Genomic DNA, 26413 nt, shown 5'->3' with positions numbered 1-26413 from the left:
TAGAAAAGGTTTCTTATGGTTATATACATCACTACCAAGGTTTTCAAAGTGGATGTTTTGCTTTAGGGGATTCAAGAGAAGGATATGAACGACCTTCATCACGAACTTTGCCATTATTATTAACTTTAGATATGTTGTGTGTGGGAAAATTATGAAATGAACTTAGATAAATCAAGGTTTAAGTGGACAACTTGTAACATGGTTTGACATACTTGTACACATTTTGCCTCATCATGCGAAGAACTAGACAAAAGTGTGCGCATGGCAATCTAGACATCTGTCAAGAAATACATCTCCATTGAATGCCTTAAATGTTTCTCCCAAATATGATGCACACCCATTGGTTGGTCCATCATACTGCTACCCAATAACTTCTTTATTTTTTTATAAAACCAATATTTTTCACTTCTAAATCTCAATCATATGATTCTCTCACATGACGACTAGTTTATCTATATGCATGAGCACTAATGTATAAATAATTTGGTGACACTCTTCTCTTAACAATGAATTGGAGGACTTAGTAATATTGGTTGTTATTTTATATCAAAGTTTTTTTTCGGAATTTCAACATCACCTATGATCAAGATTGTTTTCCTTGTCCCGCTTTGTGAGTTTTTCATTAATTTTCAAGTTATATCAATTTTCAACTATTAAATTGATGCCACTTTTGAAACACCAACTAGATATTTCATGTTTCTAACACTTGTTTTCAAAAATATATTTAAAAACATGTTACCAAGCTATTGTTTGGATATACTTTTTATTTTCCATTTTTAAAAATAGAAAATGATAGCGACTTAAAAGGACATAATTTTTAAAAACTATTCAAAAAAGATAAAGTATTATTATTTTTTTATCTCAAATTTTAAAAGTAAATTTTAAAAATATAAGATAATTCCAAATTTTTTATACAAAAGTTATTATATTTTCTATAGGAATTACTACATTTAAAAAAAAATAGAAAGTAAATCAAAACATACACTAAATGTCTTGTTGATATCAACTCCATTTTTATATGGAGAGAGTGAATATCTTTATTTGTCTAAAAACCTCATTATGATTATTCATAAATCATCTTTGTTACTTGTAGCATTCTATTTGGATTTTTTCAAAAAAAATTTAAAAATATATTTTTTATTTCTTAATGGAGAAAAGTGAAAGAAAAATAGAAGTGATAAAATCTTGTTTGCTATCGATTTTCTACTCACACAAAAAATTATGAAAATAATAAAATTATATTTATTAATCATTACATTTTATTTTATTTGCTCATTCCATTTTTATTTTAAAATTGGTATTGTAAAAAATTCTAATATGGTTGGAATTAATCTATGATTTTTTCCATATTTAGATTTATATTCCTCTTATGCCTATAATATTTATTTGTTACTCCCACCAAGTCTTTAAGTAATTTGATTGATTTTCAATTCTTTTACATTTTTTTTTATAACGTAAATGATAAATAAAATTCAATTGATTTTGGAAATTCAATTGATTATGAAAATTATTGATTACAAAAAAGATAATCATCTAAAAACACTATCACTAGAATTAATTTTTTTTCCTCCATTATCAAGTGAATTTTTTTAAAAAAATTATGCTATTAATTTAACATATTAAATGACAAAAAATTAAAATCAAAAAGTATAAATTGGACAATAAAATATAAATAATATTTTTTTTCAAACTTAATATGCCAATATTTTATCACTAGAATTAATTCTTTTTCTCCATTATCACGTGGATTTTTAAAAAAATTTATGCTACTAATTTAACAAATTAAATGACAAAAAATTAAAATAAAAAATATAAATTGAACAAAAAAATATAAATATATATTTTTCAAATTTAATATGCCAATATTTTATTTTTCCAATTTGAAAAATTCAAATTGCATATATATATTTTTTAATTTTTTATATTGAAAAAAATATATATTTTTTGATCTGTATCTAACTAACCGTAGGGGCTGAACGGTACAAAACGTCCCTCAGTTCCCGCCGGCGCTATAAATAAAGGCCATATATTTTTATTTTATTTATATTTCTATTAATAATTAATTAATTAATAACAATAATAATAAACCAACCCAGCCTCTCTGTTCTTCTTCTTCAAAGTTTCTTACATTTCCCCCCCTTTTTTTTCCTGATCGGACGGCTGAGATCTCTTGGGCTCTCAGATGATCCCTCCAACTCCATAGCCACAACCCAAGGTTTGATTTCACTTTATTTCTGGGGAATCTTTTTAATTTTTAAAATCGTCAAACGATTTTAATTTAACTAATATATGACAATAAAAATGATAATTCATTGATTTTTCATTTAATTGCTATAATGATCATAGATTCAATTTTTTTTTTTTGAAGAATTGTGAGTTTGTTTTTCTGTTTTTTTTTTCTTTGTCGAAAGGACTCATACCCATAAGACTTTGATCAGTTTTTCGAAATGTTCTGTTTATTTTGCTGAATCATGGGTTTGCTGTCTTCGAAGTGACCTATACTCTCAGAAAAAAATTTGTCATTCTATTTTAATTGTTTTTATGCATTTTACAGAATTAAAATATCTTGTTGTGGAAGTTTCCTATATACCCAGATTTTTTTTTTTAATTTCATTTTCTGAATTATGGGGTTTTTGTTACATGGGGCACCCATATACGCAGAAAAATTTGATCATTTTTGCATTCATTTTGTAGAATTAAGGGTCTATTATGGAAGTTGTCTATTTATACAGAAAAAGAAAAAGAAAAAACCAAAACCCAAAACAAAACAAAAAGTTGCTTTCTGTATAATTTTCTTATTTATTTTCCTGAATTATGGGTTTGTTGTTCTGGAGTGACATTAGACCCAGTAAAATTTGATAATTTTTTAATGATTTTTTGAACATTTTGCAGAATTAATGTGTGATGTTTTTGGAAGTGATCCATGTACTAAATATTTGATTTTTTCATTTAGTCTTTTATCCACTTTGTTGAATTGTGTTTGTTATTATACAAGTGATCCATGTAACCAATAAAAATTGACAATTTTTTTTTGTAATGTAAATTTTGAATTCATGTTGCAGAATTATGGTACGTTGTTGCAGAAGTGACTCATATGTCCAAGGAATTTTGACCATTTTTTGATTCTTTTATTTTTTAAATTTTTTTTGGGAATTAAATTTGATTCAAATTGGAGAAAAAAATAGTGGTTTTGAGCTGAAAATTATTGGTTGGCATTGTTTGTGAGCATTTTTATAGAGAGAGAGAGAGAGAGAGATAGGAGTAGGATGGAAACCATGTCTAGTAAGATGGAAACCATGTCTAGTAAGATGGAAACCAAGTCTAGTAAGATAGAAACCAAGTCTAGGAAAATGGAAACCAAGTCTAGTAAGGTGGTGTATGAAGGGTGGATGGTGCGATGTGGGCGGCGAAAGATTGGTCGGGCCTTCATTCATATGCGGTATTTTGTTCTTGAACCGCAATTACTTGCATATTATAAGAAGAAGCCACAGACAAACCAGGTACATATTTCAAGTCTCAACCATGATTTTATTTGTCATTTTATTTCTTTATATGTTTTGTTTAAACCTTTTGCACTTTGCATTATTGCTCATTGAAAACTACTATAATAATTAGGCTTCTTATAATTGCAACAGTGACTTATAGTGTGTAATTACACAAAGCAATTGACCAAATTGAATTTATTGTTATAATTTTGAATTCACTCATATTTGCTGTAATCAGCTTCTATTCTTTTATTCAGGTCCCAATCAAAGCCCTTGTTATTGATGGAAATTGTAGGGTGGAGGACCGAGGCATGAAGGCACAGCATGGGAATGTGCGTTATGGTTTTTTATTATATTCTATTTTTATTTTATTTTTACTTGTTTTCCTTTTCATGAAATGACTAGAGTATGTGAAAACAATTATAGAGACAAACCATATCTTTTGATCTAGACAATGTATTTCTTCTTTGACTGTTGTTGCTTGGCTTGCCACTTTCTGAGCTTTGGAGATTTAGTTTTTATGACCTAGTTTATTAGGAACTTGTTGACACTATTTTTTAACAGGTAAAGTACTAAGAGTGGAAGTTGACTAAATAAACAAATAAGAAAATGCTATGCAGTTACCATTGCAATTCTCAGTGGCCATGGAGTTGATTTAGTTGGTATGATCTAGTTTATTAAGAATTTGTTAATACCAATTAATAGGTAAATTACTAAGAATAAAAGTTGATTAATAGAAAATGAGAAGATGCCATGGATTTCATACCTATCAGAAAAAAAAAAAAAAAAAAAAAAAACGATGCTATGGAGTTCATGTTACAGTTGTCAGTGATTGCTTGTAGTTAGTATCTAAAATGAATCCTCAAGTTGGAAATAACTGGGTATTCTGTTTTGAAATGTTGTGATAAAGTTGGCCCACTGCGATATTTTTATTTTTATTTTTCTGTTATCATTATGTTCATCATGAATAACTACCCCAGCTTTTCAGGATTCACAATTTCTGTTATGATATACCAACCACATCCACCACTAGGTGCCAAATAACCTTCGCAGTTGACAAAAAATTCTGCTATCAAAGTATTCCATGATTTTTGAAGTCATAGTGATCAGAAAGCCAAGTTATTCAATTGAATGGAAGATGTAAAATAATTGACTGGGGATTGCACCTTGGATAACTGGAGGATAACTGATTGAAGTTGGCATATATTTAGCCAATCTCACAACTATAGATGCTTTTTGATGCATTTTCCTTTCTTTCATCAACATATAGCCACATTTCTGTTCTTTTGAGAGTTCAACCTATGGCTGGTGTACCATGAAAGGGCACTATTAAAGAGATTCATTATTTTGTGGTTCCTCATTGTGGACAAGGACAGTGTTTGGGCTGGATTCAATAAATGAGAACCCTCATTTGTGATGTTTTCCAATATAACTTGAATAAATGGGAGGATTGATATGAGAGTTAGTCTAGTGATAGATCAAGATTTAATGGTGGCTCATAAGAAAAGGACACATCTTGTGTTCAAGTCTGTAGCCTCATCTAAGATCCTTCAAAATAAGAAAGGTTAAATGTGATTCGACTAAAGACCTAGAATCTACAAACCTTAGCTAAATGAATACAATATTCTCCATTGATTATCATTATTATTCTTATGAGGCCGCAAATGATGGGTGATTTGGTTTGATATAAATTCATAGCCCATTTTATACCTTTTTTTATTAGCATTAGTGGTTTGAACTCTTTTCTTATATTTGGTGGTGTAACCTTTCCTTCAATTTTGAAGTCACAAGAAATGGTTACTTTTGTACTCTTTGTTTTATGACAACTATTCTTTACATCTTTCCCGAACATGATTACTAATCATGATTTTTCCTTTCTGTTTCATGTTTGGTGATAATGTGACTCTTGTGCTGCCTCAACCACTCTACATTCCCAACAGATGGTCTATGTGTTGTGTGTTTACAACAAGAAAGACAAGTCCCGTCAAATCATGGTTCATTCTTTTTCTTCATTTTTCTATAAATCTTAATTCAGTTTGTATCTTTTCTTGATCTTGTTTAAACTTATAGAACTGAAACTGGTTTATTTGGTTCTCTGCACTATCTCATCAATCCTTTACCATGTTCAGTATTAGTTCTGTTGATCTGAATCTTATGGATCTGGATAGTCAATTTCATATCAATCCTTCATGTGGAAAAGGAAGTTGTTATAATGGATATGAATGCATTGTTAATGAACTTCTTGAGGTATGATTGCTTATTGGTGGATTATCACCTTCATATCTTTTTGTTGTCTTTTTTTTTTTCCCTTGATATGTAACCTTTTTTTATTTATTTATTTTTCATTTTTATTTGTCGGATTTGAAACTGGAACCTCTGACAATTTCTATCCCAGTCACTTGCCACCTGAGCTTGGCTTCAAGGGCCATTTTTTTTTGGTTTCTAGGGATGGTGTTTGTTTGGGAGTTTGGGTGGGTATTATTTGAATGGGGAGGGTAGGTGGGTTGAAGCCTAAGTTGAATTGCTTAACCTTTGGTTCTCAACAAATTTGGTCATGAAAATTGAAAATGTAGTAGGTGTTGTATGCACATCTAGAGGGTGGAAAGTTTTAAAAGATGGCATTGCCATCTGGGCAGAGATTAATATGCTTTTGGATGGCCTTACAGAAACCAAAGATTGGGATATCATAGGTTGTGTCGTTGAGGAAGAGTAAGATTTCAGTTCTTGGCTTTTGGTGTTGTGGTTATTTGGTGAAGGAGATTTGGATGGTCTGGGGTGTGACACTACCATAGATGTTGGATAGATAATCAAAATATTGCCCAACTCTGACTTAAATTATATATATATATATATATATATATATATATATATATATATATATATATAGCGCTGAGCAAAAATAAAAATACAACCTGACCCTTTTTTATTTTGTGTTTTTCTTTCTTTTTCTTTGTATTATTTGTGTTGCTGCATCTATGTTTGAAGGATAACTCATTCTTGTTTCCCTATTGTTATAAATGAACTGCTTGTTGACAATTTTTTTAAAACATAAAGGAAGACAAAATTATTATGCAATCAAACGCAACAAACAAAATCATGGCAATCCATCAAAAATCTGTTGGATGGCCAAAGTCACCCTACAAAAACATTGAGATACCATGCTCTTAACCAACCCAACAACCATCTTATTGGATGATCTAGGTCTCTAAGAAAGAGATGATCAGAACAACCTTGCCAAAGAACTTATTGATGTAAACCAGGTGCTGTAACAAGTTGGTGGTCGATCGCTGACCTCTCATGCAAATTGCAATATGCATGGGTAGAGGGACTGGAAGATGCCACAAGGTTGACTCCTCACTTGTCAAGAGAAATCTAGCAAATTTCCTTTTTCTTTTCCTTTTTTTTCAGAATCCAAAACCCGATTACCTTTCCTCTCTGAGACCTCCTTATTTTCAGCTTTCAACTACCTAGTTATGTTTTCTAGAACTTATATAATATTCCTTATACTCCCTAGAAATGATTTAATGTTTTTACATAACCAAGATTGACTCTCTGACTTCCTAGTTAATACTACATAGTTCAAACAAAACAAAAAGACTTCAAAAGACATATATGCTTCCATCATTCTCCCCCGGTCAAAGAGAGCTCATCTTCGAATGATTTTCCATTTTTGCAGCTTGACGCTTATCGGCATCTATCTCAATAAACTCATCTTCATTCAACCAACAATTTTCGCCATCCGGATTCCCTACCCATTGGACAAGAAACCTGAAGTATGAACCTGCTCTTGTTTTAACTTCTCGCACTTGGATTACCCTTTCAACAACATCTACTTCTTTACATGGGGTTCAACCCTTTGCTTCTTCTCCCGCATCATATGATTCTTTTGGCAAATCTCCATGAAAAGTAAAATGATTCAATACGTTGAATATGGGAGATATGTTTAAACCTTGTGGAAGTGCCACCTCATAAGCATTTTCTCCAAACTTGCACTATATTTTGCAAGGACACAACTTCTTGCTCCTTAACTTATGATAAGTTCCAGCAAAGAACCTTTCTTTCCATAAGAACACCATGACCCAATCTCCAACCTGGTATTCTTTGAATTGCCTATGCTGGTTTGCAGCTTCTTTGCAGTTCTTTGAATTGCTCCTTAACTTACTCATCTGTAATAGATTTTGATGAACACTTTCCTCAACCTCCTTTAAATTCTCTGCAAAGGCAATAGTATCATCACTAATTCGTGGGTGGGTTGACACATCTAATAGGTCAGTGATTTGATTTGGAATCCGTCCATACACAATTTCAATAAATTCAGCTTGTGCTAATGTTAAGTCTCATTGCCTAATGTTGTCCTTTGCAAGACATCTCAATAAATACCCCTACAATTTACTACTTCCATTTGGCCATCTGTTTGTGGATGAAATGCATTGCTAAACTGTAGTTTTGTAGCCAATAACCTCCACTAAGGAACTTTACATCTCTGCCAGATCTGATTGTTTTTGGCACCCATGTTATTTGAACCACTTCCTGAAAGAAAAGATTTGCAACATGGGTTGCATCAAGACCTTTCTACATGCTATAAAATGTGCCATTTTAGAAAATCGGTCAACCACAAAAAACACCAAATGTGCAACTCTTGCTGTTTTAGGCAACCCCAATATAAAATCCACACTAACTTCTATCCAAGGGACTGTAGGTACTGGTAGAGTGCCGAATAAGCCAGTATTTTGTTGCTGGCCCTTGGAAACTTGGCATACACGACATCTGTCTACATGGCATACACATCTCATCACAATGTCGGCTAAAAGTACCTTTCAGAAACTAAATTCAGCATCTTATTTCTACCAAAATGTCCCCCTAAACCACCACCATGCAATTCTCCAACCACTAGCTCCCTCAAATAACCTTCAGCTGTGCACAATGTAACTCCCTTGAACAAATAACCATCATCAAAAACAAATTCAGCAAGTACCCTGCTATCTTTGGCATCATATATCTCAAGCATTTCCTGGAAAAATGAGTCTTTCATGTACTGCTCCTTGAAAACCTCCAGCCCAACCACACTGTTAGTGATTGCAATAAATAAACCCTTCTACTTAATGCATCGGCCACTCTGTCTTGTGAACCAGCCTTGTGTCTTAGTGAGAATGTTTATTCTTGCAAGTTTGCCACCCATTTTGCATGTTTACAGTTCAGATTTTGTTGCAAGTTGCCTCATGGTCTAAATGTAGAATGAACTCCCTTTGAATTAAGTAATGATGCCAAGGCTTCATAGCTTGAACAATAGAATAACATTCAACACCATAAGTTGAATAATTCTTCTCAGTCCTATTAAGTTTTTCACTGAAGTATGCAATTGGCTGCCCCTCTTGATTTAGGACACCCTTGATTCCTACTTTGGATACATCACAATCTACTTCAAAGATATTACCAAAATCTGGTAAAGCTAGAACTAGTGCTTGTGTCATCCTTCTCTTAATCTCTTGGAAACTTTGCTTAGCTTGAGAATCTCATCTGTATTGGCCCCACTTAAGGTACTCTATAATTGGTGCCTTTATAATGCTGAAATTCTTAATAAATCTCCTATAAAATGTAACTAGACCATGAAAACTTCTAATTTCACTTAAAGCTTTTAGGGTGGGCCAACTTGTAATGGCTTCAACCTTAGCTGGATCAACTTTTACACCCTTTGTTGAAACTGTAAATCCCAGAAACCCCAATTTGTCTAGCAGAAAGATGCAATTTTTTATGTTGGCATAAAACTGATTTTCCCTAACAAGTTGCAACACAAACCTCAAATACTAGTTGTGTTAGAATCTTTGTTGTGAATAAGGATGTAATCAAAATAAACTAAAACAAACTTTCCATTGCATGGTTTAAGCACCTGGTTCATAAATCTTATAAAAGTGCTTAGGGCATTTGAAAGACCTAATGGCATGGCCCACCATTCATAGAGTGCATCCTTGGTCTTAAAAGTTGTTTTCCACTCATCGCCTAAATCCTTATTTGATGGTAGCCACTTTTTAAGTCCATTTTTGAGAAAATTTGAGACCCTGCCAACATATCTAGCATGTCATCCAGCCTTGGTATTGGAAATTCTAGAATAGGATAAAAAAATGTCATATATTAATTGAAAAAGGAAGGGAAACATGCTTCCTTTTATAGATAAGGTACAACAAATCAAACTAAATCTACAGTTGTACACCTAGATTTCTAGAAAAAAAATAAATTTAAAATATACAACTTATCCCTAAAAAACAACAACAATTTATCCCTAAAAAATAACAACTTATCCCTAAAAAACAACAACAAATTATCCCTAAAAAATAGGTAACAACCATATCAGAATTTCTCTGATTTGATTGAGATTCTCAACACTCCCCCTCAAGTTGGCTTGAAGATGTCATTCATGGCCAGCTTGCTTACTGAATCATCAAACTGCTTCTTTGGCAATCCCTTAGTGAGTATATCTGCAACTTGTTCAACCGTAGGTATATAAGGTATAACAATTAATCCATTTTCCAGTTTCTCCTTGATAAAATGTTTATCAACCTTGACATGTTTAGTTCAATCATGGAGTACTGGATTATGTGCAATGACAATGACAACTTTATTATCACAAAAGACCTTCATAGGTAAAGGGCTAACACCCTTAAGTTCTTTGAGCAATTGTTTAATCCACAAAACTTCACAAATGTCATGGGCTACTGCTCTAAACTCAGTTTCAACACTACTTTTAACCACAACATTTTGCTTTTTATTCCGTCGAGTCACAAGATTGCCTCCAACAAAAGTACAATAGCCTGATGTTGATCTCCTTGGAGATGTCCTCAGTTCTCATATAGAAGTCCTTTTCTTGGAGTCCCCTTTAAGTACCTTAAAATTCTGTACACAACATCAAAGTGTCCCTGATTTGGCGAGTGCATGAATTGACTTACCATGCTTACCGCAAATGCAATATCGGGACGAGTATGAGAGAGATGAATAAGTCTCCCAACTAGGCATTGATATTTCTCTTTGTCAATCACCTCAACTAGACTTGCTGGTTGGAGTTTCAAATTCGGTTCTATAGGAGTTTTTGTAGCCTTACATCCAAGTAAACCTGTTTCAATTAATAAGTCAAGTATATATTTTCTTTGAGAAATGAAAATACCTTTCTTAGATCTAGCAAACTCCATACCAAGAAAGTATTTCAGGGGACCCAAATCTCTTATCTCAAATTCACGAGTTAAAGCTTTCTTCAATCTCTCAAGTTCTAAATTGTCATCACCAGTTAGAATAATGACATCCACATAAACTATCCACACAACAATCTTTCCTTCTCATGAGTATTTATAAAACATTGTATGGTCAACTTGACTTTGAATATATCCTTGAAGCTTGATTACCTTTCCAAATCTCTCAAACCAAGCCCTAGGAGACTGCTTAAGACCATACAAGGACTTCTTTAATCTGCAAACCTTTTCTTTTCCTAGCTTTTTTTGAAACCCAGTGGTAAATCTATAAACACTTCTTCCTCCAAATCACCATTTAAGAAAGCGTTCTTCACATCTAATTGGTGTAAAGGCCAATTAAAATGTATTGCTAGAGAAATTAAAATCCGAATGGAATTGATCTTTGTAATAGGTGCAAAGGTCTCTTGGTAGTCAATTCCATAGATTTGTGTGAAACCTTGGGTTACTAACCTTGCTTTGTATCTTTCAATGCTACCATCGGGTTTACACTTGACTATGAAAACCCACTTCCATCCCACTGCCTTCTTCTCCTTAAGTAAATCAACAATTTCCCATATTCTGTTGTTCAAAAGGGCATTCATTTCTTCTTGAACTGTTGACCTCCACTCCGAGTGTCCTAGTGCTTCTTGTATAGTTCTAGGAATGAGTAAGTGAGATATTTGAAGTGAAAGCTCTATATTTTTATGAGAGTCTTTGATAAGACATGTATTTGGCAATGGGATATTTGGTACAATTCCCAACTCCTTTTTAGATTCCAATAGGGATATCAAGATCGGAAAGAGGTAAAGGAGTGGAGTCCATAGGAAGATTATCTGGATTTTGAGAACTAGGAGCTGATGATTGACCATGCTCAAGATTAACTTGATTATTCTTAGTATTAGAATTAAACCTACACCTAGTATAAACACGGAGCTCAATGGACATAGGTTGTAGAATTTCTCCCCCTGTTTGTGATGCAATTTTATTTAGCATAGATAAATCAGTATTTCCCCCCTTTTCACTAATTAAAACATCTATTTTTTGATTTATTTCAGGAAGAAAAATGCTAGGTTTTGGTCGTTCTTGTTGCCAAAACTGATCTTCATTAGAGCTCTCCCCCTGAAGAGTAGTTTTGTTATAAAAAGGAATATTTTCAATAAAGTTAACATCCGTACTAACATGAATTTTCCTAGTGGTAGGATTAAATTGTATTTTTTATTCATATCTTGAAAGTATACAACCAATGAAATAGATATACTACAGTGGAAAAGAAATAATAAGGAAGAAAAGGAAGAATCCCTAGAAATTAAGGATTATATACATAAATATACACCCAACTATATATATATATATACATACATATGTACTCATAGCTGTACAACTTACACAGCTGTAATTATAGCTATATATCTTCTACAACTGCATATTACAACTGTAATAATATTCAATAGCTGTAATAATTTTCAACAATTAGTCTTGGCCATGGTGTCTTGTCTGCAACTACTGTTTCAAGATATTTCAATTTTTTCTTACTTAATCTGTGTACTGGAATATGATCCAGATTAGAACCTACTAATGCTGATAATATTGGTTGATACATGCTTGCCAATAGTTTAAACCAAAAATTTTGTTGAGCTATTTGGGTGTTAAACATAATTCTTGCTCAATACAAAAAGAATAAAATTTCCTTCTGGTGATATGGGCAGTCTAAGAAAAAGAATAAAATGGTTTGAGAAATTCTACCATCTGCATCTTCTTAAAATCTTATAGTACTGAATTTTCATTGACAGTGTATAGGCTTTGTTCTTGTTATAGATGGCTGCATTCAACATCCAAGAGGCCTTAATGTGGAAGGAAAAAATTGAGCTTGTTATTGATCAGGTTTCTTCTCTTGAGCTTATACATTTTTATACATTTTATTTTTTTATTGCTATATGTTTACAGTAAAGAGTAACTTTCTCTTCATGATTTGATCCTTCAAAAAATATTGTCCTTATCATTTGGTATGAACAATCAACTTTGCAGCCAACCTTTATTTATTTATTTTTTGTGAAGGTCCAAGTATTGACCAAAATCATTTTTATTGCAGACAGGGAAAATAACTGATTTGCCCTCCCAACTTTTTTGGTTGTTTAAGTTATGTTTATTATGAAGATATATTAACCATTACATGTAGTTTAAGAGATTGACTGCATAATCATTGTTCACAGCATCAAGGATCTTCTATTCCTGATGGTAATGGATACTCTTCATATGATAACAATTTGGCGGTGGATAGTATGAAGATTGGATTTCACTCGGACCAAGAAAGTCAGTAAGTGTCTGTCTTTTATTTTCTCTGTTGTGTTGATTTTACTTATACAAATGAAAATTTGTCATCTTTGGCAGTGAAAGATATTCCCCTAGAGAAGATCCCTGGTCCATCACACAAATAAAATAAATGTCCATTTTTCATGACAAGCTTCATCATACCATGTCAATTAGCAGTTATGAAAACATTCATAAACCTAATGGTATGGTATTTTGGTATAAATTTCAATTCAATCATTATATATCAACAATTAGTGTTTGCATAGGCATTGTTTGCCTGAGATACATTGTTGGCCTATTCCTTAATAGCTTAAGAGTTCTAATGTAACTAGTTGTTAAACCTAGTACTAGATCTCTGGTTTTTAGGTCTTGTGTTTAAACCTCTTTCTCCATTTTTCTCTTTCTTTTATTTGTATGCTGTTAGTTATCTATACTCCAAGTGTGTTTGGGATTGCATGTGATGGAGGATGCTAGCTAGATGAACATTGTTGGTTTTTCGCCAACAACTTAAACCTTTTGGATCAACTGGTAATTCAATAGGTATATTTTTAGCAGGTTTTTCCTTAAATTGTTAGCTCATTCCCTAGTTACTTACTTTTGGGATCACAGGTTATTGAGCATGTTATTTGATCTCTGGCTTATTAAAGTCTAGGATTTGGACCTCTCTATTCATTTGCTCCTTAATTTATGTGTATGTGATTCATCATTTGTTAGTCCATGTCTGAGTTGGGCTTCAAGTGAATGAGGATGTTAGCTAGATATATATTATTGGATCTTTTTCTAACAACTTAAGCCTTTGTTAGTCCATGTCTAAGTTGGGCTTCAAGTGAATGAGGATGTTAGCTAGATGTATATTGTTGGATCCTTTTTCTAACAACTTAAGCCTTCAAGGTAACTTTCTTCTTCTAATAATAATAATAATAACTATGCTGGACGTTGAATGTTTTAACTATTCTACTGGATGTTTTACGTTTTACGTTATGGTTGTTTTACGTTATAACCATTCTGGAATAATCATAACTATTTTGGACTGTTGGAGAATATGAACAGCCTGTATGAAGACTTTCCAGCTAGGAAATATTTTTGAATCTAGTTTTTCTTTATTAGTTTAGTTGACTAATTCTTTTTTGTAAATAGAGATATCCTAGGCTTGAAATAAGATTCCTTCCCTTTTTCCATTTTTGACCTCTTACAATTTGTATGTATTTGATTTAATTCTATTGAAATAATACGAGAGAGAAATTCTCAAAAGATCCCAAAGTCCACATGGTATCAGAGCAAGAAAACTCTCTCTGCCAAGATCGATCTTCCCACTATTTGACCTTCATTCCTTAGCCATAAGCCTGCTCAGTCTTCATTATTGAGCAGAAACCCCTTTAATTCCAGACCAACTTTTTTACTATTATTTGTTATTTCTCTAGACCAGCCTTAATTTCTGGTAACTCAACTTTCTTTCATACTAATAGGCTTCCAGACAAACTGTTTTTCTTCTTCACACATGTTTGAAATTAGTACTAATACAACCACCCAATTCACAACCCAGAGCACAACTCTCGGTGACCATCAAAATGTCTATACTAACCTTCAAACTTAATGGTGGAAATTATCTGCAGTGGTCTCAATTGGTGAAAACCTATTTTAAAGGAAATGGGAAGCTAAGTCATCTTTTTGGTCCTACAATCAACAAGGATGATCCAAATTTTGTCTCTTGGGATGAAGAAGATTCTCAGATTATGTCTTGGTTATGGAACTCCATGAAGCTGGAAAAAAGTCGTACTTGCATGTTCCTCTCTATGGCGAAGGAAATTTAGGATGCAATTCATCAAACCTACTCCAAGGTGCGGGATGCTGCTCAGATTTATGAACTGAAGACAGAAATCCATAATGCCAAACAAGGTACCTTATCCATAACTAAGTATTACAGTGTTATAAAGGGATTATGGCTTGAGTTGGATCATTATCAAAGTTTTAAGATGGAATGTAGTAAAGATGCAACAATATACCAAGAGTTTCTTGAGAAAGAGAGACTCTTTGATTTTTTGGCTGGTTTGAATGGTGAATTTGATCAAGTTAGGGTGCAAATTCTTGGGAGAGATCCATTGCCTTCATTGAATGAAGCATTTGCTATTGTAAGAGGAGAAGAGGGACGGAGAAATGTAATGCTAAAAACTTTTGATTCTGTGGATGGTTCTACACTATCTATCTCTAAGTCAAGTGTTAATGACGGAGTCATGACTACCACTATTGCTGCTGCTAATGCTGCAAATTCAAGAAGGACGGAGGGACGAAAACCAAGTGAAAAGGACTCACTTTGGTGTAGCTACTGCCGCAAGAATCGTCACACCAGGGAAAACTGCTGGAAGCTACATGGCAAGCCTTCAAATTTCTTTGGAAAAAATAATGGCAGTAGGGGAGGAAATTCAGGTTACAAGCCTTAATGTTATGTTGCTGATATAGAAGTGAAACAGCTGGAAAATACTGTTACTAGAGAAATTTTCAACGAGGAGGAGATTGATAAACTGCAGCAGTTTATTTCACAGCTTGAAAAACCAGAGGGTTCTAGTCATTTTGCCCAAACAGGTAAGTATTCCCAAGCCCTAAGTGCCTCTAGAAATCAATACACAAGCACTTGGATCATAGATTTAGGGGCTTCAAACCGTATGACCAGTTCCTCCAAGTTCTTCTCCACTTATTGTCCTTATCCTGGAAACCAAAAAATAAAGATTGCTGATGGAACTTTAGTCGGTATAGGGGGGGGGGGGGGGGGGGGGTGGTTTGATTGGGCATGCTAGTGAGAAATAAGGGTTGTACTTTCTTGAAGCTAAAAGTGGCGAATATGATTCTATCCCTCCATCCTACATGTCGGAAGAACACACTACCAATAAGACTCAAGTTTGGTTGTCCCATTTCCGTCTTGGTCATCCATCTTTCTCTTTGTTAAAAAGGATGTTCCCTACTATGTTTGGAAAACTAGATATTCAAAGTTTTCATTGTGATGTGTGTGAATTCGCTAAACACCATTGTGTGTCATTCCTTTCAAGGAATAATAAATGTTCTATTCCATTTAGCCTAATCTACATTGATGTTTGGGGGCTTACTCGAATTCAAAGTATTTCTAGGCCAAAATGGTTTGTGTCTTTTATAGATGATTGCAAGAGGGTTACATGGGTATTTCTTATGAAACACGAATTTGATGTTAGCACTATTTTTCTAGTTTTTCATAAAATGGTAAAAACCCAATTTGATGCCAAAATCCAAACAGTGAGATTCAATAATGGAAGAGAGTACTTCAACCAATTCCTATCATCATATTTTGAAAAAGAAGGAATTATTCATCAATCCTTTTGTACCGATACACCACAACAAAATGGGGTGGCTGGACGGAAAAATAGACATTTGTTAGAGGTAACTAGAGCCTTGATTTTTCCAATGAATGTTCCAAAGACATATTGGGGGGAGGCTGTTTTAACTGCTGCTCATCTTATCAATAGATTGCCTTCCAAGGTTCTTGATTTGAAAGAACCCATAAATCTTCTCACACAATTCTACCCACACTTTGATGGTTTTAGTCGAATAGCCCAAAAAATATTCGGGTGTGTGGTGTTTGTTCACATTCAAGCACATCATAGAACTAAACTGGATCCCCAAACTCTTAAAATGTATATTTATTAGTTATTCTCCAACAAAAAAGGGATACAAGTGTTATCATCCTAAGTCCCATAAGTTTTTTGTAACTATGGATGTCACCTTTAATGAACAACAACCTTTCTTCTCCCAATCTTATCTTCAAGGGGAGCCATTCATAGAAGATAGGGAACTTTTTCCTGATCTTACCCTTCCACTTTCTAAAACCAATTCTTCACTTGAATTTTTACCCCACAATACTCTAGAATTTGTTCCTCCTGAGTCCATAGAGAAGCCGAAGTCTATCATTCAAAGGAAAGAGGGGGAGAATCGTTCAACGCCGCTTGAAGTCTATTCAAGGAGGATGCAACCAGCTTTAGAATCTCTACATGCTCCAACCATTCACCCTGATAAAGGTACTGAAAATCAAACTATCTCTACCCCTAATGACATTAGTAACCTTGATTTGCCTATTGCCCTTAGAAAAGAAAAAAGACAATGCACCCAACATCCACTAAGCAACTTTGTTTCTTTTGACAACTTGTCATTCTCATATCAAGCACTTGTTTCCAAACTTAGCTTTATAAAAGTACCTGAAACTGTTCAAGAGGCACTTAGGGATGAGAATCGGATGAAAGCCATTTTGGAAGAAATGAGTGCATTGAAGAAAAATAATACTTGGAACTTGTTAATCTTCCCAAGGGCAAGAGAAAGGTGGGGTGTAAATGTGCTTTCACTGCCAAGCATAGAGCAGATAGGACATTAGAGAGATATAAGGCGAGATTGGTAGCTAAGGGTTATACACAGACTTAAGAGATAGATTACCAGGAAACTTTTGCTCCAATGGCAAAGATGAATACTATTCGTATTTTGTTATCTCTAGCTACTAATTTTGATTGGCCCTTCTAGCAATTCGATGTAAAGAATGCTTTCTTGCATGGAGATTTGGAGGAAGAGATCTATATGGAACTACCACCAAGATTTATGGAAGACTCCATGAGAGATAAAGTTTGCAGACTAAACAAGGCTCTTTATGGTCTCAAACAATCACTTAGGGCTTGGTTTGGGAGATTTGCTAAAGTAATGAAAAACATGGGTTATTGTCAAAGCAAAGAGGATCAAACTCTCTTCATTAGACATTCAGAGAAGGGAAGGATAACAATTCTCATAGTATATGTTGATGACATTGCGGTAACAAGAGATGATTTGGAGGAAATGGAGAAACTAAAGACAAAACTTGCAAATGAGTTTGAAATTAAGGATCTTGGAAGGTTAAAATATTTTCTAGGAATCGAGGTTGCACAATCAAAGGTAGGAATAGTTCTTTCACAGTAGAAGTATACACTTGACCTTCTCAAAGAAACAAGAATGTTGGGATGTAGACCAATAGACACCCCGATTAAGCTAAATCACAAACTTGATGGAGATAAAGAAGATGTGCCAATGGATGGAGAGAGATATCAATGGCTAGTAGGGAAGTTGATCTACTTATCACATACTAGACCGGACAAAGCTTATGCGGTGAGTGTAGCGAGTTTGTTCATGCATAATCCCAAGGAGATACATATAGAAGCAGTATTTAGAATTCTTTGTTATTTAAAAGCAACACCAAGCAAAGGCATTCAATTTCAAAGGGCAGAAGGAATCAGAGTTGAAGCATATACAAATGCCGATTGGGCTGGATCAATTACAGATCGAAGATCAACCTCTGGTCATTGCACTTTCTTAGGAGATAACTTGGAGGAGTAAAAAACAATTAGTGGTAGCAAGATCAAGTGTAGAAGCAGAATTTCGATTCATGGCACATGGAATATGTGAATTTCTTTGGAAAAAAATCATACTCATTGACCTTAGGGTTAGGTGGGAGGGGGCAATGAGACTTTATTATGATAACAAGTCAGCCATTAGCATAGCTCACAATTTGTTCAGCATGACTGTACTAAACATGTAGAGGTGAGTCGACATTTCATTAAAGAAGAATTGTATAGTGGGCTAGTTTGCATCCCTTACATTTCCAAAAAAAACCAATTGGTTGATATATTAACTAAGGGATTTATAGCATATTTATTCTCTAACATCATAAGTAAGCTAGGGATGAAGAACATTTAATCACCAACTTGAGGGGGAGTGTTAGAGAATATGGACAGCCTGTAGGAAGACTTTCCAACTAGGAAATATTTTTGAATCTAGTTTTTTCTTATTAGTTTAGTTGGCTGATCTTTTTGTTGAAATAAGCTCCTTCCTTTTTTCTTTTTTTTTTCTTTCCATTTTTGACCTCTTATAATTTGTATATATTTGATGTAATTCTATTGAAATAATACGAGAGAGAAATTCTAAAAAAATCCCAAAGTTAACACGTTTTACGTTTTAACCATTCTGGATGCTTCACATTTTACGTTTTAACCACTTTGGACATTTTATGTTTTAACCCTAAACATTAAAACCTTTGGTTTTGATATGAATCTATTAGCTCAAAATATGGTACTAAGTTATATAACATACCTCATCCTTTAGGAATAATACTATGATAATGATAATGATAATGATATCATAATAATAATAATAATAATAATAATTTTAAAAAAAAATTTCCATTAGCCTAGCCCAAAATATGGTGCTAATTTATGAAACATACCTCATCTTTCAAGAGTAATACTAATAACTATTCTCGACATTTTAACCCTAAACATTAAAAACCTTACCTCATCCCTTTAAGAATATAGGATTCAACACAACAAAGTTATGCTAAAATTATATGTCAATGGTGCGAAAAACTAGTTAATAATAGTATTTCTTTTGAAGATTTTGTGATGCATTATTTCAATGGGTATTTTGTGACGCAACATTATGTATTATTTGTCAATGGTGCGAAAAAACTAGTTAATAATAGTATTTCTTTTGAAGATTTTGTGATGCATTATTTCAATGGGTATTTTGTGATGCAACATTATGTTAGTGGTGCAAAAAACTAGTTAATAATATTTCTTTTGAAGATTTTGTGATGCATTATTTTTGTTGTGCAAAAAACTAGTTAACGTGATGTAATATTTCTTTTGAGATCTCTTACTTTTTTGGTTTGAACACATTGATTAGTGATATTGTTAGGATTCATCAATATTGTTTCTTCTTTGGTGTGAAAACATTGATTAGTATGAAGTGTTCATCAATATTTGTAGTGACTTGAACCCAAAGGTCAAGACACTATAGTCATTTTACATGTGAAGCCTGGAGTAATTAGCAATATGCTAATCACAGAATCTTTGTGAAGTAGTAATTAAACTAACAAAAAGTCTTAACGAGAGATTGTCTTTCCATACAAAAATCCATAACTCAAATTATAACAATTCTCCTAAAAAGTAGTAGTAAAATAAACCATTAATATAAAAAATATCCAATTAGATGGTCAAACAGATGTCCTTGGAAGGCTATTGCACAAGGTTTTCAGGACTTTTACCCATAAACTTGCTTTGTGGTGAGGAATTGGGAGAAAATCCGAATTTGGGAAGATTTATGGTGGGGAAATCAATCATTATGTTCACAATTTTTAGGTCTTTATAGAGTTGTCTCAGTGAGAAATATTTTTTTTTTTTTTTTTTGATAGGAAACCACACTAGAATATATTGATAGAAAAGAAGTACAAAAGGAGGATGAGAAATCCTCCCTCCAAAAGAAAACTAGACAACAAGAAAAAATAACAAAGCACTAGACCGTCCCAATAGAACTATTTGAACAACACACTGATAACCAATCAAGTTGTAGTACGTTAAGGGGGGTGCCCTTAAAACCCGCTGAACAAAACGCCCAAAGGGACGCAAGGAAATGAATGGAATCCCAAAGATTCCCTGCATTCCTAGCCTTGTCCTCAAATATCCTAGCGTTTCTTTCACGCCACACAACCCAGATTAACGCTATACTTGCGTTTTGCCATAGAATTACCCCTCTCTTGAACTTGCCAAAACCTTTGTAATTGATGAACATCATGTCTGAAATGCTTTTCGGAGGAACCCAATCCATCTTGGCTAGCTGAAAAAGTCTGTGCCACAACCCTAACGTAACTGAGCAATGAAGGAAGAGATGATCTGCTGATTCTCCTTGTTCCATACACAACTTACATATGTTAGGGCTAATAGCTTTGTGGGGTCTCCTCAATTGTAGCAAGTCATTGGTATTCACCTTCTTATGTGCCACAAGCCAGATAAAGGCCTTAACTTTGAAAGGGACTTGAGATTTCCAAACAAACTTAGTGGGGAAAAATGGAGATGAATCAAGCATTTGGGACAGGGCTGTAAAGAAAGATTTGACTGTGAACAAACCTGAAGAACATAAGGACCATGATCTCGCGTCTGAAGCGGAAGTGGATAAGTTCATACAATCTAGAGAGTGCATGAGGCGCTCTAGATCTTCTATCTCAGAATCGGTTAGATTCCGACGGAAATTAAAGTTCCATGAGAAAGGGCGAGACGAACCAAGGATTGAAGATATTGGAATATTTTTATCCATTACTACTCGAAATAGTCTTGGATATTGGTCTTTTAAAATTTGGTCCCCCCACCACAAATCTTCCCAAAAGCGAATTCTTTCCCCATCTCCTACGATAAACCGAGTATACTTGGAAAAGTCCTGAAAGCCTTGTAATTTCACCATCTTACTTGTCCTTAGTAATTTCTATCCTCCTTGAAACTTTTAACTTCCAATGCAATCTCATTGATTTAGAAACTGAACTTTTAAAAGGACTCATGTCTTTACTTGCTTCAATGCACTTGTTTGGTTTTACTGCAAATTCAAGAGTTTGGTCCTTATCTTTCTTTGGTTTATTCTTAGTAAAATCTTTTTTCACAGTCTTGTCCAAGTCCTTAAATCCAATCCCATTCCTTCTAGCTAATTTTGTTTGGAAATCAAAAGCCCCTTCAAAGGTAAAGGCTTTTTCTTGGTTAATGGTGCACAAGAAGATGAATACCAGTGACATGCTACAGGTAAGAAGACCTTAAAAATCTTTAAGTCCTCATTGGTGTATTCTTTGCAAAGGGAGTGGAGAATCTATGAACCATCTTTTCCTATATTGCCTAATAACATTGGGGCTTTGCAATAAGCTTTTCACTATAGGTAATATGGATTGGGTTCCTCTTGGGAGTATTGAAGATATGGTGGTTATTTTATTTAGAGGGTTGGGGAATTCAATCAGGAGCAAGACTCTTTGGCAGATCACTTGCCTCATTGTATTGTGGATTGTGTGGCAAGAGCGAAATCTTAGCATTCTTTCAAGATAAGTGTAGAACAAAAGAAATGTTGTGGGATCTTCTTTACTTTTGCTCCTCCTTTTGAGCCTCTTGTACTGTCACTTTTAGGGGAATCCAACTTAATATTATTCAACTTAGCTGACTTTCGGTTTATAGTTTGAAAGGGGTGGATAACATTTGAGAGAGTTTGATTTTGATCTTTTGTGATATTTTATACATGTCTTTATCTGTATTTATCCTCGTATAATGGAAGAGTATAGTCTTACTTTGATTAGGTTTTGTATTTGGTGGGAAAGACCTTTCATCCTTCTCTTGGACTTTACTATTATCAATATATATTTTGTTTCTAATAAAAAAAATCCAATTAAACTAATCTCATAGTTAAAGAAATAAAGGAATTTCTCTTCTTACCAAAATCACGTGTACTTGAAAATACTTAGGTTATGTTTGGTTCTTGGAAAATGTGAGAGAAAATATAAGGGAAATAAAATATAGTGGAAAAATGAAAGCAAAGAAAAAGTGAAGGAAAATAAAAAATAAATTTAAAGTCAATAAATTATTTTTATATAATATTTTGAATTCATTTCACTTATTTTAACCCTTTTATATAAAGATTAAATTATTTAAAAATGCATAAATTTCCAACTAATTTTAATTATATTTTGATTTTCTTTAAAAATTTTCATAGAACAATGAAACATGAGAAATTATCTTCTTTAACATTTTTTCTTTCCTTCGTACTTTTCGGGAAACAAATATAACCTTAATAAAAGGAGATAAGCTTAAAAGCCTAATAAAGGTAAAGATCAAGTATATTTATTTTTCAAAAATGAAATAGGAAGTGATTATTACATGAGTCTAATCATATGAAATAAACTTGTATTTTTTTTTTATCAAAAACAAAAGATATGTATTAAATGAGAAAAGAAACATGAGAAGGATGAGGAATCCTCCCCATGAAGTACAAACTTGATCAAAAGAACTAAGTAAACCTCCATTAACCAAGGAAGGTTATACAAAAGGTATACATGTGTAACAAACTTGTGTTACATGTGCTATTTTCATAACAGTCTCAAACAATTTTTTTTAATAAATGTGCATATATTTTCTATTTGTGAACAAAAATGTCCATTATAGTGGGACTTATAGAAGTTGCTAGCCTTAGATGTTCCTTACATTTTGGTGGGTGGAATTAGAACCAATTTAATGGTATACAATATGTTAGTAACTACCCCATTAATTAGGTTTTTAGATCATCATCACCCCCGCCAAGGGTAATAAAGGTCAACATCTTTTCCCTTATTGACTAGAGTCAGATAACCAGAATGTACATGCAAGGCAAAATATAGTCAATTAAAAAAAATTCCCAATTTTAGTACATCAAACTTATCTAAATATTTTCAAAATTTTAATAAAATATATGCTTGATAACTTATAACAACAAAATAAATATATTTTCATAGAATCCCCTTGAGTTGGATAATCCTAAAGAAACAAAGTTACATAATTTTCCTATGAATCACCCGAGAGATTTGAAAGAATCCTTCCGACTAAAGTTCTAATAAATATTTTCCTCGGAAGTATATATTTATTTATATTGTAACCCTATATCAACATTAGGTGAATTAATTCATTTTAGAGAAAATATCTAATTTTCATTATGTAGGTTGACTTAACTTTGTTTTCCTAAAAAATTACACAAATTTCTTTCCTAAGAAATTCTAGCATCCAACCATCTAACATCTATTTAACTTTCCATTAAGATCAAATCTTTTACACAAAAAAGGTGTAGTCTCTATGAAAGAAAATCTATTATGGATGAAAGTTGCATGGACGCCCATGCAAAATTCCCATATGCTCAATACCACACCAAAAACACTTTTGCAACCTAAAAAAGCTTTTAAAAATGCCTACTACTTCTAAACAATGGCTTATTATTTTCCAACCCCAAAACACATTACCAAAATTCTCATAACCACATTGCATTGTTCTCAATGTTTCCCCATAATAGTCATATAGTCTTCATATGTAGTGCCTTATGAATTCACTCACAACAACAAAACATTCATGAGCATGAGATTTGACCTCACCACTTTAACCTTTATTTTTGTATTCTTTGAAAATATAATGTACAAATCCACAAGATATTTCCATCATATGCAAACTTTCATTCTAGCATTGATTTCTTCTCAAATATTTATCAAAATAACTCTAGGTTTAAGATTTATCAATTTGAGATTCGTTTAAACACCAATTTATTTATTTACATATTTTCTATTAATTATTATTTAACTAAAATAACAATCTATTCTAAGGAGAAGGAAAATATTTTTGAACTAAAACTCTTATCCTGAAGTTTTTCTGAAAAGAGAAAAATATCCCTTTTATTCACCTTGGATTTGAAATCCTAACTTGTGTCTGTGCTTTGTTCATTACAATGTTCGAAAGATTTTTAATAACTATTTAGAACATTTTTTTTAGGGTTTTATATTATTATTATTATTATTCTTATTATTATTTATTACTTTATTTTTTCTTTTAGCTTACAACCCAAAGTTTAAGCCCATGGGCTTTAAAGCCCTGAGGCCTAAAATTTAAGCTTATGGGTCCAAAATTATATTTTTGGGCTAACTAAACCCTTAGCTGTTACATCCTCTCCTCCAAAAAATTTCAGTGCTCTAAACTAGGTGTGTGTGGAATATGAAAAAAGGCATAGATATTTTTCTTTAAACTCCTTTTCTAGTTCTCAAGTAGCCTACTTTTCCAAATGATTACTCCATTGAACTTTTGACCACGACACCTCAAAGAACCTTATCCATCTTATCAACAATTTAAACAGGGAACTCCTCATAAGTGAAATTTTCTACTAGTTGTAGAGGCTCAAGTTCCACTGTATGAAAAGGATCATGGATACACTTCCTCAAATTTGATACATTAAAAATATTATGAATCCTCTATAATCCTAGGGGCAGGGTAACTCGATAGGCCAAAGTGTCAATCTTCTTCAGAATCTCAAAAGGTTTAACATATCTAGGACTCAACTTTCCTTTTATTCCAAATCTCATCATTGTTTTCATAGGTGAAACCTTGAGAAACATATGATCTCCAACCTTAAACTCTAAGTTACGCCTCTGATTATCTACATAGCTTTTTTGTTGACTCTAAGCAATTTTCAGTCTTTCTTTAATCAATGCAACTTTGTTTGTGGTCACTTGAACTAGCTTTGGACCTAAGATTTTCCTCTCACTAATTTCATCCCAACAAATTAGGGACCTACACCTTCTACCATACAAGGCCTCATATGGTGCAATACCAATACTAGCTTGATAGCTATTGTTATAATCAAATTCTACCAAAGGCATATGGCCTTCCCAACTACCTTCTAAATCCAGGATACATGCTCTCAAAATATCCTCCAAACTTTGATTGACCATCTATCTGAGGATAAAAGGCAATGCTATATCTCAATTGAGTCCCCAAAGCTTTTTGTAAGCACTTCTAAGATCTAGTAGTTAAACGAAAATCTTTGTATGAAATAATAGACACCAAAACCTCGTATAATCTTACAATTTCCTAGACATATAAGAAGATCAATCTATATAGGGGAAATGTGGTCCGAATAAGGCAAAAAGAGGGCTGATTTTGTTAATCTATCAACAATTACCCAAACCATATGTTACCTCCCAAAGACTTCAGTAATCTAGAAACAAAGTCTATTGTAATATGCTCCTATTTCCACTTAGGAATGGGAAGTGGTTGCAATGGCATTACTGGGTATTGGTGCTTAGCTTTTACTTGTTGACAAGTTAAGCACCTTGCGACAAAATAAGCAATATCTCACTTTAAACCAAGCTACAAATAAAGTTGTCTCATATCTCTATACATCTTGGTCCCACTAAGATGATTTGAAAATTTAGAGCTATGAGCCTCTTGTAGAATCTCTTTTCTCAAAAATCTAATTTGAGGCACACATCGTCTAATCCTAAACTTCAAAATCCCATCATCTAAAAGTGTAAACTCGGGTTTAGTACCTTTCTAACACAATTCATGATTTGCATTAGCTATGAGTCTTCCCCACGTGGTGACATAATCCTCTCAACTAGATTTGACTGAACACTAAGACTAGCTAATAGTACTTCAGAATCCAAAATTGTGAAGTGAGCCCCCAATCTCTCCAAATCACACAACAAATGAGGTGATCTTCCTCGTAGGGCTTCAAAGAACTACTAGACTTTCTACTCAAAGCATTAGCAACTAGCCTTGCCAAGATGATACAGAATGGTGCAATCATAGTCCTTAAGAAGCTTAATTCACTTCAATTGTCGTATATTTAATTCTTTATGAGAAAATAAATATTTTAAGCTTTTGTGGTTTGTGTAAATTTCATGTGTAGTTATGGAAATAATGTCTCTAAATGTTAAAGGGTAAAAACCATAGTTACCAACTCTAGCTCATGAGTAGAATAGTTGAGCTCATAAGGTTTCAATTGTTTAAAAGCAAAAGCACTAACCTTCCCATGTTGCATTAATACACAATCAAG

General features: G+C 33.2%; 1 protein-coding gene across 3 annotated transcripts in view; it reads left to right on the top strand.

The window, feature by feature from the left end:
• Positions 1–2077: 2077 nt before the first annotated feature.
• LOC100255228 (protein ENHANCED DISEASE RESISTANCE 2) overlaps positions 2078–26413 on the top strand; it is a 78070-nt gene continuing 53734 nt past the window's right edge. For all 3 annotated transcript variants that reach the window (XM_010663000.3, XM_059743155.1, XM_019225792.2), the window contains exons 1-6: positions 2078–2215; positions 3063–3500; positions 3743–3817; positions 5426–5479; positions 12518–12583; positions 12913–13016. In XM_010663000.3, the coding sequence (XP_010661302.1) occupies positions 3267–3500; positions 3743–3817; positions 5426–5479; positions 12518–12583; positions 12913–13016 (533 nt within the window). In that variant the 5' untranslated portion in view covers positions 2078–2215; positions 3063–3266. The remainder of the gene's footprint in view (positions 2216–3062; positions 3501–3742; positions 3818–5425; positions 5480–12517; positions 12584–12912; positions 13017–26413) is intronic.

The sequence above is a fragment of the Vitis vinifera genome, chromosome 15 (assembly GCF_030704535.1).
Source record: "Vitis vinifera cultivar Pinot Noir 40024 chromosome 15, ASM3070453v1".
Classification (NCBI taxonomy): domain Eukaryota; kingdom Viridiplantae; phylum Streptophyta; class Magnoliopsida; order Vitales; family Vitaceae; genus Vitis; species Vitis vinifera.
Note: the sequence above shows the minus strand (reverse complement) of the source record. Positions and strands in the feature narration are given on the sequence as shown.